Raw genomic sequence first — 17,253 nt, forward strand, 5'->3', positions numbered from 1 at the left:
TCTTTTCAGTATTCACCGGCAGTGTAGCTTCGTTCTTTCCAGACGTCATGAGTGCAAGTGAACCAACCAAAAACGTTGATACATGAACGTGCGGAAGAAAGCAGCATAGGTCATCCAGAGTTACTCAAGTCATGAACACTCCAAGCAATAATGTGCATAAACTAAGTATTATGCACGTATATTACGTTATGTGATGAATAAAGCTTGATATTTTGTGCCATTCATAGCTTAATACTTGTTTATGACAAATGGCATTTTGCGGTACTCGCGGCGCAGGTAGTGACAGCGGCCATTTTTGTTTCGCTTGGCGGGTCCCATTTAATGAATTTCTCCATTTAAAGGAAACAAAGATCCAGCATCTACAAATTTGTTACATAGAGGTTCGAGTGTAATGCAAAATGCAACATCCTTTAGGCACAACAGTTTGAATTTTGAACCACTCGAATTTAGTTAACTTTCACTTAAAGGGACCGTGAAAGGATATTTAACGAGCCTACGAACATTTTCAATTTGTTCCTCCGTACTAAAGCATTCACCCTGCGAAATATGAGGTTGAAAATGGTCAAAATAGCGAAAATATTCTATATTAACCACCGCCATGAATGGCTGCTGCTATGGCCCATCTGTGAGGCAAACTGGCAGTGACATCATACGCAGAGTACATTGCCGACTCACGGACAGGCTTTTGCAAGCAAATTGCAAAATTTGCAAACTTGGCCATAAAATGTGTTTTAATTTGACCCGGAGATAAGATGGCATCTAATCGTTGACACAAAATCCTACCAAAAGTGTAATGTAGCCGTTGACTTAGCACGTTTCCCTTCTCTTCTTCGTCAGAAAATGACTCTCCAAAAGGCACTGCAACCCCCCCCCCCCCCCCCAAGTGCACGGAATACGGTTAAAACTCAATGTGTGTATGATAGTGATGGTTCATGAGGACCGTTTCCGACAGAGAACTCAGAATTCGCGCAATTCATTTCATGGTCCCTGTAAAAGAACAGTTTCCTGATATCCCTTGAAGTTCGTTCAAGTGAATTCACACACCTCTACTTAAGATTCATGCAGTCAAAGGCTTTTCAGAAATCTACACCAGTGCCTAAAGCTTAGAGGCTACAATATTAATTCTGTAGTTTTAAACATTTACTCGCAATGACTAAGCATCCCTTCAACAACCTCATGATCACTTACAGTAACAGATATGCAATGTAACACTTAAGCTGCAATCCCACCCATAGTGCCAGTACATACTCACTTCTAATGACTGCCTGAGGAATGTTCTCTTTTCCTTCTGTGCCCACTCAATGCATTCCTTGCAGAGCTCAACCTGCAAACAGGTTAAATATATGAGTCAACATTACAACACCTTGGCGACACATTAATTTTGAGCAATCAAAGTACAGTGCAATCCCATTAATTCAAACTGTTCTGCGTTAGCACCACAAAGTTGGCTACAAGCAGTGTACAGATATGGGCATATGGAAAGAGAACAGCAGGAACAAGTGGGGGGTTAATATGCACCCTGGGCAGACTTCAGGGGTAACTGTGCCAATATGCGCCGGGAACAAAGGCTGCATGGAAGATATTCTAAATATTCGGATGAGTGCCTTGTGACATTCGAATTGGATTCCCAATTCATCCAAATAATTGGATTCGAAATACACAAATGGGCATAAAATACTCCAACTCAAATCCAAGTGGTAGTTTTGGTATTCACACACCTCTACTTTTTTTTAGTTAGGCCCGGATTATTCCCTCCAGAATCATGGAGGGACAGGTTTGGGTTAAACCCTGGGCCCCGAACTTGAACTTATAGCGATCGCTAACGTTATATTTAAAGTCTGCAAAGCCGGTTTGGTAGGCTCGTGAAAGAACTTGGGGCTAATCACGGCTCTAAGTACATTTCACGTGCATTATGGGATAACGACAAGTTCAAGATCGGGCTCCTCCCTCCATTTTAATCACTTATGTTTAGGGCCTGACTTTTTAGGGTTAAACCCGTATCTGCCCGATATTTACCCCCCGAACGAAATCTGTAAAATTCGGGTTTAACCCGAATCTACCCGAAAACATCCGGGTCGCGTGGCACACTCATAAGCGTGCATTAAAATAAACTTTGATAACATTGCTAAACATTAGTTCCATGTTAAGACAAATTTTTATTAAACAAAAAAAAAATCACCCGAATTCCTGACGACAGAATATGCCGTAACGGGATTTAACCCGAATACACCCGAATTTTCAAATGAAAAATATCACCCGATATTTACCCCCCGAATTTGGCCAAAAATAAAACCCGAAAAAGTCAGGCCCTACTTATGTTGCGCTAAGTACAATCTTATTATTAGTGCATATATTATCTGAGTGCAACAATAAAGCATGAGGAGCACATCTGATCTTACAAAGTGATGCTCGTGGCCATATGTATGTTTCATCAACACACATTCACTTGGCTCGCTGGACAGAAAGCAAAAAGTAATAACCCACTAATACCTGAATGTATCCATACAAGCCAATTTTTTTCGTCCGCAATCTGACAAAGGCATTTAGCCAGAAAAAGTCAGACCAGAAATATCAATGGGTTCCTTATATTTCCGGCATCGCACCACTAACAAACTTTTGGCACAATACATATCTTGGTCCAATATTGTTGGATATCGGCAGTGCTGGTGCAACGTGATGCATCTCAGATGCAGTCGGTGCTTTACTACAATGACACTTTACTACTTTTACTACGTCTTTATAACGAAAAGATCGTTATAATGAACATTTTTTGCGGTCTGGTCAGGCACCCATAGGACTCAATGTATACTTTGGACATTTATAATGTGAGACAGAATTCGTCCCTCTCATCCTCATACTCATCGTCATCATAATAAACGCGCTCTTCGAAACCTATCAACTTGGTGAATGTGCGAACGATTCACCCTCCTTAGCTACATCTGCTGTTGACTTCCCAGCTGATCTGGAACTTCGAAGCTTCACGAGTTGCAGCGATGGCCAACGTCCCGCCGGCTGCTGCTGGTAATGGCACGGCTTCAGGAGGCTCTAACCAGCCTTGGGCCTCGCAATCCCCTCCAGTAGTACGGCCCCGTAAAGCGACCTGCCTACGTTCAATGGTATCGAAGGCCAAGACGTCAACGACTGGTTGGACGAATTTGGCCTCGCATGTCGTCACAACAGGTGGGACTACAACAGCAAACTGAACAACGTCGTAATCTATCTGGTGTCGCGAAGACGTCGTTTCTGAACCACAAAGTGGAATTCCAGGACTGAGGAAAATTTGCTGGTCGTCTGCACAATCCTTTTGGCAGACCTGCGTTCTGGAAGATTGACGCAGAGCAGAAGCTTCCTTCCCGTACTCAACAGCCTGAGGAATCTTATGTGTCCTACGTGGAAGATGTGTTGTCACTTTGCAAACGTTCCAACCCTGACATGTCCGACACTGGAAAGATCCAACTCATTCTCAAAGGGATAAGAGACGACGCCATCCAGCTCCTCATAGGCAAAGGCGTTACCACCGTTGCGGAAATCCTTGTGTTTTGCAAGAAGCTGCAAGACGCCAGAAATCTACGGAATAGGGACACGTACCATCAGTGTGGAGCAACCTCTGAGATTGTCTCACTTGACAACCTGCGCTCTTTAATTCGTGAGATCGTGCGTGAGGAACTCTCGAGGCAGACAGCTGTCGCCCGGCAAGCTCAGCGTGAAACACCGACTCTGGTACAGTCCATCGTTTGAGAAGAACTTGCAAACGCCATGATGCCATCTGCCACTGCACCGCTCTAACCATCGTACGCAGACGTTGTTAGAGCCAATTTGTCTCCTGGGCAAATGACTGCAGCAGTGTCTCAAGTGGCGAGAGTGCATTCTTTCACGCAGCCGCCGGTCAGTTTTCTGGTCATCCAGTCGCGACGTCGGTTCACTCGTTATTACTGCGGAATCGTGATATTTTGCAGAAAGCGCCAGCGAGAGGAATTCTGGATTGGACGGTCCACCGCAGCATTATACCAACACTCGTTACCAGCATCGCCTGTCCGACTACACCAATTCCGTCCTCGCCGAATGATACCCCTCTCAGTGAACCCAAATATGCGCCGAGCCCACGTCATTCCCGGTCGCCGGGTGGGCGTTGGAGGTCTTCTTTCCGCAACCCCGTTCGCCTTACGTCTAATCCTCCTCGGGGAAACACGTAAATGCAGTTCTTGGAGGTCGTGCTACACCTGTCGTGTTCCTGTTAAACATACCTCCCACGCAATAGCATCCACGTCACAGTCGATGGTCATCCTTCATCCGCGTTAATCGACACAGGCTCTTCTGTTTCTATTTTGTCTTAGGAAATGTGTAAGAAGTTCCGGAAAATGACGTTTCCTGGTGGAACTCGCCTACGATCAGCATTCAATAACGTCAGTCAGACTGTCTTCGTTTTTGGCCTATGCTGGCGAAATTCGTGAGATGATTCAAAAGGCCCAGCACGTGCTTTCCAGTCGCACGCTCGTAAAGTGAGCTTTGCATAAAGCAGACAAGCGTTTGGTGAAGCCGACTTGCAGAATGGCGATGTGCAATGTTGCCAGAAGCTGTCCTCATATGTTCCCCTCAACGTGTTCTGGTCGCTGTTTTCGTCACACATCTTCGCAGTTTATTGTTGCGAGGGGGATAAAAAATGTCGAAACAGAGATAAGGTGCCATGTCTATTGTAGATTGAACGTTTAAGGTGGGTTTTGATCAGAGCAACGAAATTCTACCAACAAACAAGATTGCTAGCATTTTAAGGCATTTTTCCTATAAAACATTGGTTTTAACGAAGTTACCTTTACAACAAAGATTTTCCGTGATCTCCTGAAGTTCGTTATAAAGGAGTGGCTGTATAGAACATAATAGAGGTCGTAAGTATAATATGAAACTTACAATTTCTATAATCGATTACAATCTCTCTTCTAGCGCTTGTAGTGAAGTGACAGCAAATTAACCAGTGAACTCCCTTTAAGACGAACACGAGGGGGCGACAAAAATTTGTTCGTCTAATCAAAAGTTCATCTTAACAGAAGTACCCAAATTTTCATGGCCAATGAAACTATATCATTCATATCTGGTACACAGGATAAAACTGGCATCAACACAACATTTATTGTGTTTATATTATTGGGTTTCCACTTGTCGGGCAGCTGAACCATTCTGTAACCTTAGATTGACGCTGCTGGGACAAGCGTTGCTTCGCCACAAATGAACTCATCTGTCCAATGTTTGCGAGAAATTGTTCAGTGTCACTGTGTTGCTGGAAGTATTGCACCAATATGCTCAAAGCATCATCTGCAGTATTAGAGGTGACTGGTGGAACTTTGTTGTCTTCACACCCATTTTCGACTTGGTCATCACAAAGGCCCTCTGTTTTCTGCTGCGGCAAATTCAAAATTCCGCGGCAGTGACTCGTAAATTCCGCGATTTTCCGCAGCGAGCAGTCAACGGACTCCCGTGAAATGGGAGACACTTTATTTTCTTGGATAATGAGGGGAACAAAAAATATGTTATAAAATTACAGATTCAAAGCACTGTTGTGGCTCAGCATTACATACATGATATCTTGCGTTCTCATCTGATGCGGTCTGTCGCCTGAAATCATTTTATACCTGCTGAAAGATCCTTCAGCATCTACAGACTTCATCGGAACTTTATAGGAAGGAGTTTATAATACATGCCCTGGGGAAGTTACATTTTTAGTGCACCCCTTTTTGTTCTTGGACTGTAGCCATTATTTAAAGGTCTTAACTTCTTGAAGGCAACCTCCCAGATATCAAATCAAAATCCGCCACTGCTACCGCTAAACTGCACAAGGGAGGGACGCCGCCCCTTCCTCAGGTGAAGTATACACAATAAACTTGGGCTAATGTTATCCTAAGCTAAACTACAATCTGCCTGTTTTGTCCTGCAGCATAAACAATTTTGTAAAGCAGGCTTCAATTTTGTAGGGGCGGCTTCACCTCATGCAGGGAAGCATCAGGTGAAGCCCACTTTCGGGAGGCGTCGTTCGTATTCGGCGAATAGTCAAATTATCCGGAAACCAGAATATTGGGTATTTCAATTCGCGAATCGCATACTTCGAGTGATTGATATTCGATTCGAATTTGAGAACCCTAATTTCTACACACCCTTAAAAATAAAGGATTCCGTGAAACTCTGTGCCAAACGAAGGATTCCGTGATTAATTCCGAACACCGCGAAATTTCGCGGAATCGCGGAAAATGAAGGGCCCTAGTCATCACACATCTGTGCTCCAGTACAGAGCACCTCTCCAATCAGTGCATCCATGGTGTAATCCCTACATGTGGCGACGTCATCATCAACAGTGGAGTATACAGCAGGGTCCACCGGCACACCAATACTGCTCGGTGTAGACATCAAGTCTGTGTCCTTCTGCAACTCTTCACTGCCTTCCTCTGCAGCTGTCCTGGATGAATCCTGCATGGAACGAGTTGGCTATGGTTGCTTTACTAACTTGTTCCCAGACATTGGACAAAAGGTGGACTGCACTTAAGAGGGTCACTCGGAATTCTTTACCATTCTCCATGCACAGAAGCGTTCTTTGGAGAAGGGACCGCCTGTAATGCCTTTTGAGACTGCTGATCACTCCCTGATCCATTGGCTGCGACTTAGAAGTGGTGTTTGGCGGGACAGACTCCACTCGAATGGCCGTATGTCCACTAACAATGCCATGTCCTGGGCAGTTGCCAACCACATTCAGAACTTTCCAACCCTCTCTAACGAAACGACGGTCCATTCCACGCAGCCATTTCTCAAATAGCGCTTACGTCATCCGAGACTTTGAGTTTGCTTCGTAGTCAACAGGCAATGTCCTCACACTTTTTAAGCACCTCGGTGATTTGGCCTTGCCAATGACGAGAAGTTTGAGTTTGTGCGTCCCAGTCATGTTCGCACCGACTAGCACACTAACACCGAGTTTGCTGTGCTTCCCACCAGTGCACTGGCCTCCAGCGAGCGTCCTATCTGGAAGAAGTTGGTAATACAGAGAGTCAACGTTATAGACGTCCTCCAGGTTGTACTCTCGTAATAAGCATCTCATTTTTGTCAAGCGCCAGTCATCACAGACGGCTTTGTCAACGGCTGCAGCTCCCCGACCACCGACCGAAACACCATGCCATGCCATTTCCGGAAACGGTCCTAACCAGCCATCACTGCATGTGAGCTGGACAGTGAGGCATAAGGCTATCTCCTGGGCTTTCGCACGAAGCACAACACCATTCAGAGGAAGACCAGCACCACATGCTTGATGCACCCAAGCGACGAGAACGTCTTCCAAGTCCTTGTGTGCGGCTACAGCTCGGCTACAGGTGTACAGTTCCGGATGCTGAGCGGTAATTGGTTCACGTACGCCGATGTACAAAGTGTATTCTCCAATGGTGAAGCATTCCACTGTCATGTGACCTCGATGATTGGAGAGCCCGCGAACAGGCGGAGCTACACGTCAATGGTGGCTCTGATTGCGCGACGGGAGAGTTGACGATAACCCAAGTGGCCGGCCGCGGTAGTTCGTGTTAACCAGATTTTTTTGGCATTAGGTCTATGGGAAACCAACTTAAGGCTTGGAATTTGTTCAGCTCATCCGAAAATTCAGCTTATCCGAGTTCACCTTAACGGGAGTTCACTGTAATTGTATTACTTTAGTTAGTGGTTTTCCCTTGCAGCTAGCATTGACAAATCTTTGTTGCTTTGGACATGCGAGACAATGTTCTAAAGTTACGTGCCACATAATGTCATTGCTGCAGGTGATTGCTTTCAGGCTCTCTAGCGCTGAACCAAAATAGAAGCATAACACACTATGTATAGGAGTGCTTCTCAGAAACGCTAGTACTGACACCCATTGTTACAATCGATAGGTGGAGGTTTGACATAGAAAAGATTCTGCCCCATTGAACGCTTTAGATGCTACCTAATTGTAATACATAAGGACGAAAACTCGAGTCATTTCATGTTGTACTGCGAAACAAAGCAGATACAGTCGAGCCTGTTTATAACGATATTGACGGAAACGCGAAATCTGATCGTTATATCAGAGTATCGTTAGAAACGAGCTTTCGAGAAATTGCCGCTCGGGTTCACGTAAACGAAGTAGATCGCCACAAGTAGAACGCATTTGTTGGGAGCACAGAAGCATTTTATCTAGCTTTAAATTGACGTAGCTGCGCATCGAAAGCCTTTGATAACATAATCCCCGATACCGTGTGAGGTGCCGCACCTTTTGAGATAGACGACCTCATCCATTGCTCGTCATCCAATGCCGTAGTCATCATCATTCTCACGATTGGGACTGCGAGGTCCATCAGAATGCGCCTCCGCCACGGGTAATCCGTCTACGCGTGTTTGGGTGGTATCACGCAACTGTCTGCCAATATACGTTTTCGAAGCCGCGGTACTTCACAACGCGGTTTTGCACCAGTACGAGACCCGTAGAGCGCATGTAACTTAGGGTCGAGCCACGCTTCTTTCCTCGTCAAAAAGCATCTCTGAACCACAGACGCCATCGTAGCAAGCACGTAGCAAAAGAGAAAAAGCTTGAAGATGAGAGAACGATGTGGAGAGGGAGCAACCTCCTCTACTTCTCGCGAGCTCCTTCCTCCCTTTCGAAGTCGCGTGCCTTGCAACGCACGCGTCTAATCCCCGGCAGTCATGCGCGGATAAACGCACTGCGTTCTCACTTTACCGGGCAGGGAGGCGAAGGCTCTCGAAAATGCCAATGTAATTTGTTTTCAGTGAAATGGTGCAGTCTTGCTTTCTAATTTTCACGCGTTTTACCGGCTGCCGGAAGAATTCCGATTGCTATATGCCAGCAAGCGCTTTCGCGGCGATCGTTATATCGATGTTTTGTTTACATGTAGTTCAATGGGAGAGCTGACGGGAACCAACAATTCGATCGCAATATCGGAGTTATCATTCTATCGAAGATCGTAATAAGCGGGCTCGACTGTACAAAGTTGTAATCTTCACCTGCATACAGAACTAACCTCGAAACCATAAACAAACATTTTCCACGGAATGTGACGATTTCATCAGATTTTATTAATCCCACACGCAATGTGGCATACATTGGAGCTAAAAATGTGTCAAATTTATCTCTTAGAAACTGGAATGCAAGGTGTGCATACAGTCTGTGTGTGTGATAGGTGATTACATTGCCAACAGACCCTGATCAAAACCTAATGTTGCAAGAAAAAGAAATTTGTTACCTCAAGTCCTGTTGCAGCCTCCATGTCAAGAAACATGTCGACCAGGGCACGCACCAGCTTTGCAGCTTTTGCTTTACTGATCAAATTCAAAAATGGCCGGGTTGACTTGATCAGCTGTCCAAGCTCTGATGTGATAAGAATAACCGAACGAAACCATATTATAAACTCAATCTTTCGCAACTGTTCATGCATCTTAGTTAGGGGAAGTACAACTGAACTATTAATTCCTTCAATTAATAAAAATGGCCTTTCTGGACAAGACAACTGACGTGTTGCGTTAACAGGGCATGAAAGAGGCTACTGATTCTACAGCCATACTGGTACACACAACAAAACCCAGTTTGCATCACTGATGATATATTTGTCAACAGACTGATAATCAGAAGTCTTTCAGAAGGCAACGATATGTGGCATGCCCCACTTTTCCAAACGTGGAAGCCACACCAGCTCGTTTTGCAATGCTGAAACTCTGGCTCATCCCCAACCCATACCTTGCTTTGCACGTGCATACTTTGTGAGGGACCAGGCTCAGTGATTATGCATGTGGCACCACACAAATCATTGAACGCTTTGTGTCATTTTTCATATTATTTACGCACCTCACATAAGGTTTTTGGTTATGACGTTGTATTTTTGTATTTCCATTTTCATCTATTTGTGCGCTTTCCGAGTCAGGCATCTCCAAAGTGTAAGCAAGAATATCAAAAGGACGAAGCTGCGATCCCAAACAAGCAATTTTTAAATGTGACAGCCAGAAAGTCTCATTTCTTAATGCAATATTCCCAAGCTAGTCAGCTAAATTCAGATAGATACAGCCAGAAATGACAATCTCACTGAAGGAGACGTGCACTCTTAAAGGGACTATCGCATCCGGGAACGTATGTATGATACCGATAGGATAATGTTCGTCACAGTTTAAGACTCAACTTTGCCAAATTTCTCTTCCGAAAACAGCTTACATATTAAGTAAGCGAGGTTTAAAGGTCCGCATTCCATCTGCAGCCAACACGATGATGACGTAAGCCAGGCACACGAATGGGAGGCGATTGTCTCCGAGATCGTCTGCTTGGCGTTCGCATCGCATATACTAAGTGAAAAGTCCTCGGTAAATACGCTGACTTTCGCTTACCAGTGTGAGTGCAGACGTAACCATGTTACGTGAAACACGACGTTACGTTCCTGACTGTACGAACGAGGCCGGTAACAAAGAAGACGCCGTCCCCTAGCATTCCGCCTCGCTCGCCCGCCTGTCGATCGTTTGCCAAGGCTACCAAGGTCCCTCCGGCCGCTCCGTGATTGGTATTCTCCATGTCAAAGGGCGCGCAGTGATTGGCCTCGTCCGTGTGACGTTTCGAGAGAGGGAATCTCGGAATGCGTTGTCTGCTCTTGCGAAGTTTGATATCAAACTACACAGGAACAACGCTGCCAATTCGCGTCGCGTTTTCGGCATTATTATCAGTGATGAACACGAAGTAAAACAGCACTGCAGTTTCGGAATCGACCGGGACGGATGTGATAGTCCCTTTAAAGCAGATCTTCACCGTGCTAGCCAGCCACCATCTTCAATGAAATCTTTCTCTCCCCCCATTTGCTGAAAACGGTACGTGTAAACCTTTTTGTGACTCTTATGTCATTATGTTGATTGTCACAAAAGGGCATTTCCAGCAAAATCAGGGGAAAGAAAGATATTTTTCGGGATGATTGCTGACCATGAGCGTGCTATGCGGTCAGCCTTCAGCAGGGTCGTTGGTCTGTTCCAAATCGTACCCGCACCAATAACACTCTAGAATTTTCCTGGCAATTCTTTGTGCAACGCTCGCAATATAGGGAAGTGTTAATATACCTTTAGCTTTCCCCTCTTTGCTGAGCTGCTGTCCGAGGTCCAGAATGCTCTGCACACGTGCCTGGACATCCTCTTCATTCTCAGATGGATCCTCAACTGCTGGTACCACTGCTGCAATCCAACAACTTCCATAAACAAGCCACAAATCTTGGACCACAACTCAATATCTGTACATCATCAAGTGACCCACACCAATGGAAGTATTTTGGAAGTAAACCGTTACACTGTAACTGCATCAAACTCTGTCGGTGTGAGGACCAAAGGTTGTAAATGTATAACAGTGTACAGCATAAAGGGGTTCTCAAACCATTTTCAAACTTTTCAAGAAATCACTTCGTAAATATTGATCTATGTGTACTGAACATGTACATCACAACAGTACATCCCTGCATTAGGAAGCTGTGGCATCCAAGGGGCATAGGCTGGGAACAAAGTTTTTTTGTGTCACACACATACAAAAGACCCTGTTTGTACCCTGCCTTTTCTTCATGTGGCGAAACTGGGTAAAAAGTAGCTATCTTTCTGCAAGCTTTTATTGCATGGGATAGGCGAGTTGGGCTATGAGGTTCACACTAACTTTTTTTTAGTAGCGAGCAGCATTGATTACAAGCAGGAATATGCCACTAGGGTGCATCTATGGCTTGTTGTGATACGCGACAAAGCAGTTCTTGTTTGGATTGAGACATTTGGCGCATGTCACCATGGAAGACTGGCCTATGGCCAGTATGGAAATATTGAGTGAAGGCTGTTCTTGTCAGGAACATCCAGTTTTTTTTACCGATTGATTTGGGGAGCTGAGGGGTGCCCTACCTTCTTCGTGTTCACTTTCCCTACACTGCATAGGGCACCTGAGAGCTCAGGGAGAAAATCAGTCAACTGCTTCGCCCCACCAAACTGATCCACGTGCCGCCTGAACAGAAGCCACGCGTTGACAGAAATCTAACTGAAGAAGTGGCAGAAAAGTTTCAGGCACCACTTCTCTAAGCGTGTCAGAATAGTTTAATATTCAATCAGTTGCTCGACAAGATGTACCCCTCTCATTGTTGCATTGTATACCCTCCCGATCCCCACCCGTTTGACTGTGACATGGGCTTTGTCGGCAGCACTCCACTTCATCAGTCAGTGCAATGAAAGCGTAAGACAAAGCCAGCTGAACTGTCAACCCACTCTTGTTTCCACTGTGTAGTCAAAAGAACCATTTTGCGCAGTTCCTGTTCAGACTCGAGGTTCAAGTTTCTCATCCTGTTTACCCTTATAGTTCCGCAAGCCTCAATTCAAATTTCCTTCAACGCTCGAATCAATTCTACGGAGCAGAACCAGTTCTCTAAGATAACTTTGTAATTGGAATGCCTTGGAAGATTTAAGGCCATTACGGTATTCCCGCCGAAGCCTAGTCCTACATCGTGTGTAGGCTTCAAAGTATGTGCTCCAGTGTATAGTCAGAAGTTATAGAGAATGCTGAACACACCAGCGCGAACCAAGACCTTGAAGCCCCACTTGTGTGGCTCATTTTTTTATGTACTGGTGCAGCACGGAGGGTCCTTCGAAAGGGGCCATCTGACCATCTTCTGGACTTGCAGACGGGCAATTCTTGCATCCACAAATGGTCTCAGCTTGAGGAGAGAATCATGGCCGTCGCACCCTCAAGACAGTAAAAGTGCTAAAAGGGACAAACACAGACGGCACAACATAGAGCACTACAGTAGAGCTGTAAGTTGTGTCGTCTGTGTTTGTCTCTTTTAGCGCTTTTATCGTCAAGGAAATGTACCAACAAGCCCAAATGGATGTTTCTGGTGCACCCACAAGGAATCATGAGGTAGAAAAATGGAGGTAGCGTCTCGCGCAGCTTGAAGCGGTTTCTCAACATCGTTGCAGAATTGCAGTCAGCTGTTCCGGTACTGACTGGACCCATGACTCGTACAGGCATCATAATACACAGATGGTGAAATCACAGCAAAAACAAAACTTTTGTTCTCGAGTCCTCAGACGTGAGAGGGATCGTACTTTAACATGCTGCCCCTCAAGTACTCAACAGGAGTATCTATATCTGCAGGAGGGTCCTGTAAAGAAGCCCTCCTCCCAGTTCTTAAAGTAGCACAGAAGTCATTTTTAACACCCAGTTTTCTTCCCATAAAACTGTTAAGCAGGCCAGTAGTATGCACCATGCGAAGTAATTTACACCACAGAGTCATAATTATCGCAGAAATTGAATTTAAAATACGCCACAAAAAGCGACCGTGCGCAACGGTGGTGAAAAGCAGTACCAGCCTGTCATCTGCCTGGAACCTCGCGCTGACGCTATAAGGAAAACGCTAGCTGATTGGCCTAGAGAAATGTCTGCTACTCCGCTGTCGTCTGCTACTCGGCTGTTCGGGGTTCTGATAAAGCCTTTCTCCTTGCTCGGTAATGCTTCGGCCGCCCCTTCTATCCCCAATTCTCCGGGAAAACTGGCAAAACAGGTTTACGGCAGCAAAGGGACAAGGCGCTGACCCCCACTGACCGGCAAACCAGAACGAGTCTCCTTATGCCGTCATCGGTGACGTGCCATCATACCTCCTCATCCTCGTTATAGCTGGAGTGGCGAGTTAAGGGTGAAGGCGCGGAGCTATGTTTATGTGAGTTTTTTTCTGAGAAACAAATTGCACGCATCAAAATCTTTCGCACTATTCGGTATAATGACACACACACTTTCATCAGATGTCTTAATCTGAAATTTTTTTGGATGGCCCTCTGTACTCCTTCAATTGATGCCAAACCGAACTTGGTATGTCTTTCTTGAACTTGCGATGACCCTCTGGTTTGAGTTTTGGAACCCTGCTTGACCCTCTTTGAGTGTCGAATAGTTCCTCTTCCCGTGACTCCTCTGGGACAAGGGCTCTGTGCGGGGGGCCCAGGGCTATCCGAAAGGTCCTCTTCAGTGTTGGAATTTCCTTCGCCCGGAGACTTGATGGTTCAGGTCGCGGTGGTTCAGCGAAATATCCCCATCTCTTTGCAGCATGTTAAAGTATGATCCCTGTAACGCCTGAGGACTCAAGGACAAAAGTTTTGGATTAGTTTTTTTGCAGCAATATCGCCAGCTAATCATTATGATTCCTGTAGGAGTGATGGGCCCAGAAAGGGAATGACCTTTCATGTTGGAGAAAAGAAGAGCATCTTTTTATCATGATGTAAGAGGGCCAGAGAAGACAAGTGTGTGCACAAAAAATGCCACTCCATGTTCATCTGTCAATGTTTCTTGTGTAGAAACGAATGTGAGTGTGTCCACTGTGTTTAGCATAAGTGACCAGACATCTCAATTTAGGTGGACAGGTCCTGCTTTAGAGTGGTGTTTTGTCCTGGTTTGGTTGCAGGCAACATTGAATAGATTTGGCTAAACACCAGAAGCCGTCTTCTCCTGGATTGAATCTTTGTGCAATGTAGCCAATGAAAGTGACTGCTATCAACGTGCTGTCTATTGTGCCATTCCTACTGACAAAGTTTCCTCAAAACCAAAGATTGCCTGTGCAGGCGTAACTATTTGAGCTGCCTCGGTGGGAGCTTGGTCTACATTTAATGATCATTACCAATCATACCCAAATGGTCCAGGAATGAGTTTCCCTCCTTATTAGCAATTGTGATGATGCAACAAAAGTAATATATTCTAGTCAATGTAGCGCACATGCACGACTGGTGGTAAATAAAATACAAAACAAAAATAACAATATAGCGGTAAAAATAAAAATTATAATTATGGATGTACGTAACCATTACGCTTGCGTCATTACTGTTTTATCTATGAAATAAAAAGTTTGGTTCATCAAGCAACTGCACCCTTCAGTCCCCATCCACCTGGATGTCCCCACTGGGTCAGCAGAACAAGGTCACTTTACTTTTAACATGGTATATCTCTGGCTGCGATTATATGCAATTTTGCCTCAAGTGCAAAAGGTGCTACACTGACATGAGAGAACTGATGTTATGAGGCTGGAACAACATAGAAAGGACAAATACATACAAAGCCTCAAATTGCCTAAGAAAGTAACGACAAGGACAGGCACTGATCAGTGCCTGTCCTTGTCGACTTTATCCTTCGTAATCCAGAAGATGTGGGTTCGAGTCCTACAGCTGGCTAACCTTTTCAGTGACTTTCATCTTTCATTTACACTGACAATTTGTGCTTCAGAAGCAAGACAATTTTCTTATCCTTCGTCAAACTCGAATGCAAATAAAGACGCATGTATTCTACTACTGTACTCCGATATACTCTGAGACAATGGCATAGAGTACTGTTATCGTCTCTGAGAGTTACAAGAACGTGCCATAACTTATGTCGCCCTGTCTGTGCACCAAACGACTGCAACCAACTCCCACTACTAGATTGCACTCTTGACGCTTGTGTTGTGGACCAAGATTCCAGGTGCTCTCCATGCCGTGGCTATCGACCTCACACGTGGGACGATACCGGTTCCCCCTCTTGCGTACCTCAAACGTGACGTTCAACGATCTCAATCTAAACTGCTTCACAAGTAAGTAACGTACTAATACGTTTTGAATACACAGCGAGTTTTTTTTACGATGACGCAAAGGTGATACTGAAAGAACCTAAGGAGCGAAAAGAATACTGTATGGAGTTCACTTCATTGGCACTTGCGCAACCTCAAAACAGCAACTCATCGCCTCCAAACCAGTCGGAGGTGCCAAAACGGCAATGTTTCAACACAGTTACCACAAAGCGCGACTCACAAACGCACTTCATGTTTAACTGTTAGTCTAGTTGAAACTCCGAAAGCGAAACCCCACGTATTTGCAAAGTAGGAAGGCAAAATTTCATTTGCAAAGCGCTTTCACGGCTAGGCCTACTCTCTTCGACGTTACATGCTGATGCAGTAACTACACCTTCAGGAAGCTTGTATACGCACACAATCAACACACACGTTTCACTAAAAGTCATATGATCTCACCGGGCTGCTTCAAAACTTGGCGATCTTTTTGTTTGTCCAGATTTAAAGGCACCCGAGATCTCTCCACAACAGCGGCAGCAGCCATTTTGAAAATAAACTACTCTCGAACTACCCGCAGTACCCGTCAGTGGAGTGCAGCTGTAGCTTCCACAGTTTCGCCACGAAAACCACCGCCCCTCTTAACCACGTGATCATCCGTAACGAATCACGACAAAATAGCCGGAAAACGGCGCCAAAAAGCGCGCGCTGGCTGATCGAACTGCGCATGTGCACTGCGTGCCCTCTCCGTACCCTCTCACTCGAATTCTCTCCCCCCACCCCCACCCGGTTCCGAGCGCTTCGCAGCCCATCTGCTAATATTATCGGGAAGCAGAAAATGAAAATCCAGAAGACGAAGGAATTCACGTGTACAAATTTATTGACACGGTAAACATATAAACAAGAAGCAACGTTTGAATGCAAGTAAACCTACACGATTATTACAGAATAAATAAAGAATAAATAGTGACGAGCAACAGAAAGCGTGACTATCATATTATACAATCATCAAGGGAACCTATTCTGTTTGGAGAAAGTAGATATTACTATACACATATAATAGCACGTGATGAGTCGCAGAAGCCATCCGCTTTATCCCAGCACAACTGTAGAATCTTCAGGTGACAGGGGCCACATGTTCGCGGATCGCAGGGCCACGAACAGGTGTCGGTGTCCGAATGAAAAGAAAAAGAACCTCTTAATGATATGGTAAACCCGAGCACAGGCAACGTTAGTATTCTGTATACGCTATGTAAGACATGCTATCGTTACGCGCCTAATGTCGACTAATGACAAAATTCGAAGAGCCGTGCGTACGCGATGCACGCTGTTTTCCTTTACATGCACACCAGTGTATTAAACATCGGACACATTCAAATAGCGGAACAAAACGCGACAAGTAACGCCACGCAGAATCATAAACCAGATCATGACTGTTAACCGGCAGAAAGTGATGTAATACGGGACAAGGCGTACCTCCATGTACACAGTTAGGCGACAGTATTAAACGTCTGATCACTGACATGCATCATACGTTTGTCTGCTTACCTTTCATTCAGGCGTTCGACCATAGCTCGAACATCTTCGAAATCCACGAAACGAAATCACCGTCTGCCTACATAGACGCCAGCTACACAACGGTCAGACGGGTCGGCGCCTCGGAGAAACGAACGCGGGCGAATCCACCGGTTAAATG

At 45.2% G+C, this 17,253-nt stretch overlaps 1 protein-coding gene across 2 annotated transcripts in view; it reads right to left on the minus strand.

Annotated features, from left to right (window-relative positions):
• The window catches only part of LOC135371563 (26S proteasome non-ATPase regulatory subunit 11-like), a 59,505-nt gene extending 43,356 nt beyond the window's left edge, over positions 1 to 16,149 (minus strand). The window contains exons 1-4 of one of the 2 annotated variants that reach the window (XM_064605552.1): positions 16,020 to 16,149; positions 11,080 to 11,187; positions 9,237 to 9,361; positions 1,253 to 1,324 (exon numbers count right to left, since the gene is read on the minus strand). In XM_064605552.1, the coding sequence (XP_064461622.1) occupies positions 1,253 to 1,324; positions 9,237 to 9,361; positions 11,080 to 11,187; positions 16,020 to 16,104 (390 nt within the window). In that variant the 5' untranslated portion in view covers positions 16,105 to 16,149. Of the gene's footprint in view, positions 1 to 1,252; positions 1,325 to 9,236; positions 9,362 to 11,079; positions 11,191 to 16,019 lie in introns of both variants that reach the window. The other variant, XM_064605551.1, reaches the window with a different exon arrangement.
• Between the last annotated feature and the right edge of the window lie 1,104 nt (positions 16,150 to 17,253).

This window comes from Ornithodoros turicata, unplaced genomic scaffold, assembly GCF_037126465.1.
Source record: "Ornithodoros turicata isolate Travis unplaced genomic scaffold, ASM3712646v1 Chromosome111, whole genome shotgun sequence".
NCBI lineage: Eukaryota > Metazoa > Arthropoda > Arachnida > Ixodida > Argasidae > Ornithodoros > Ornithodoros turicata.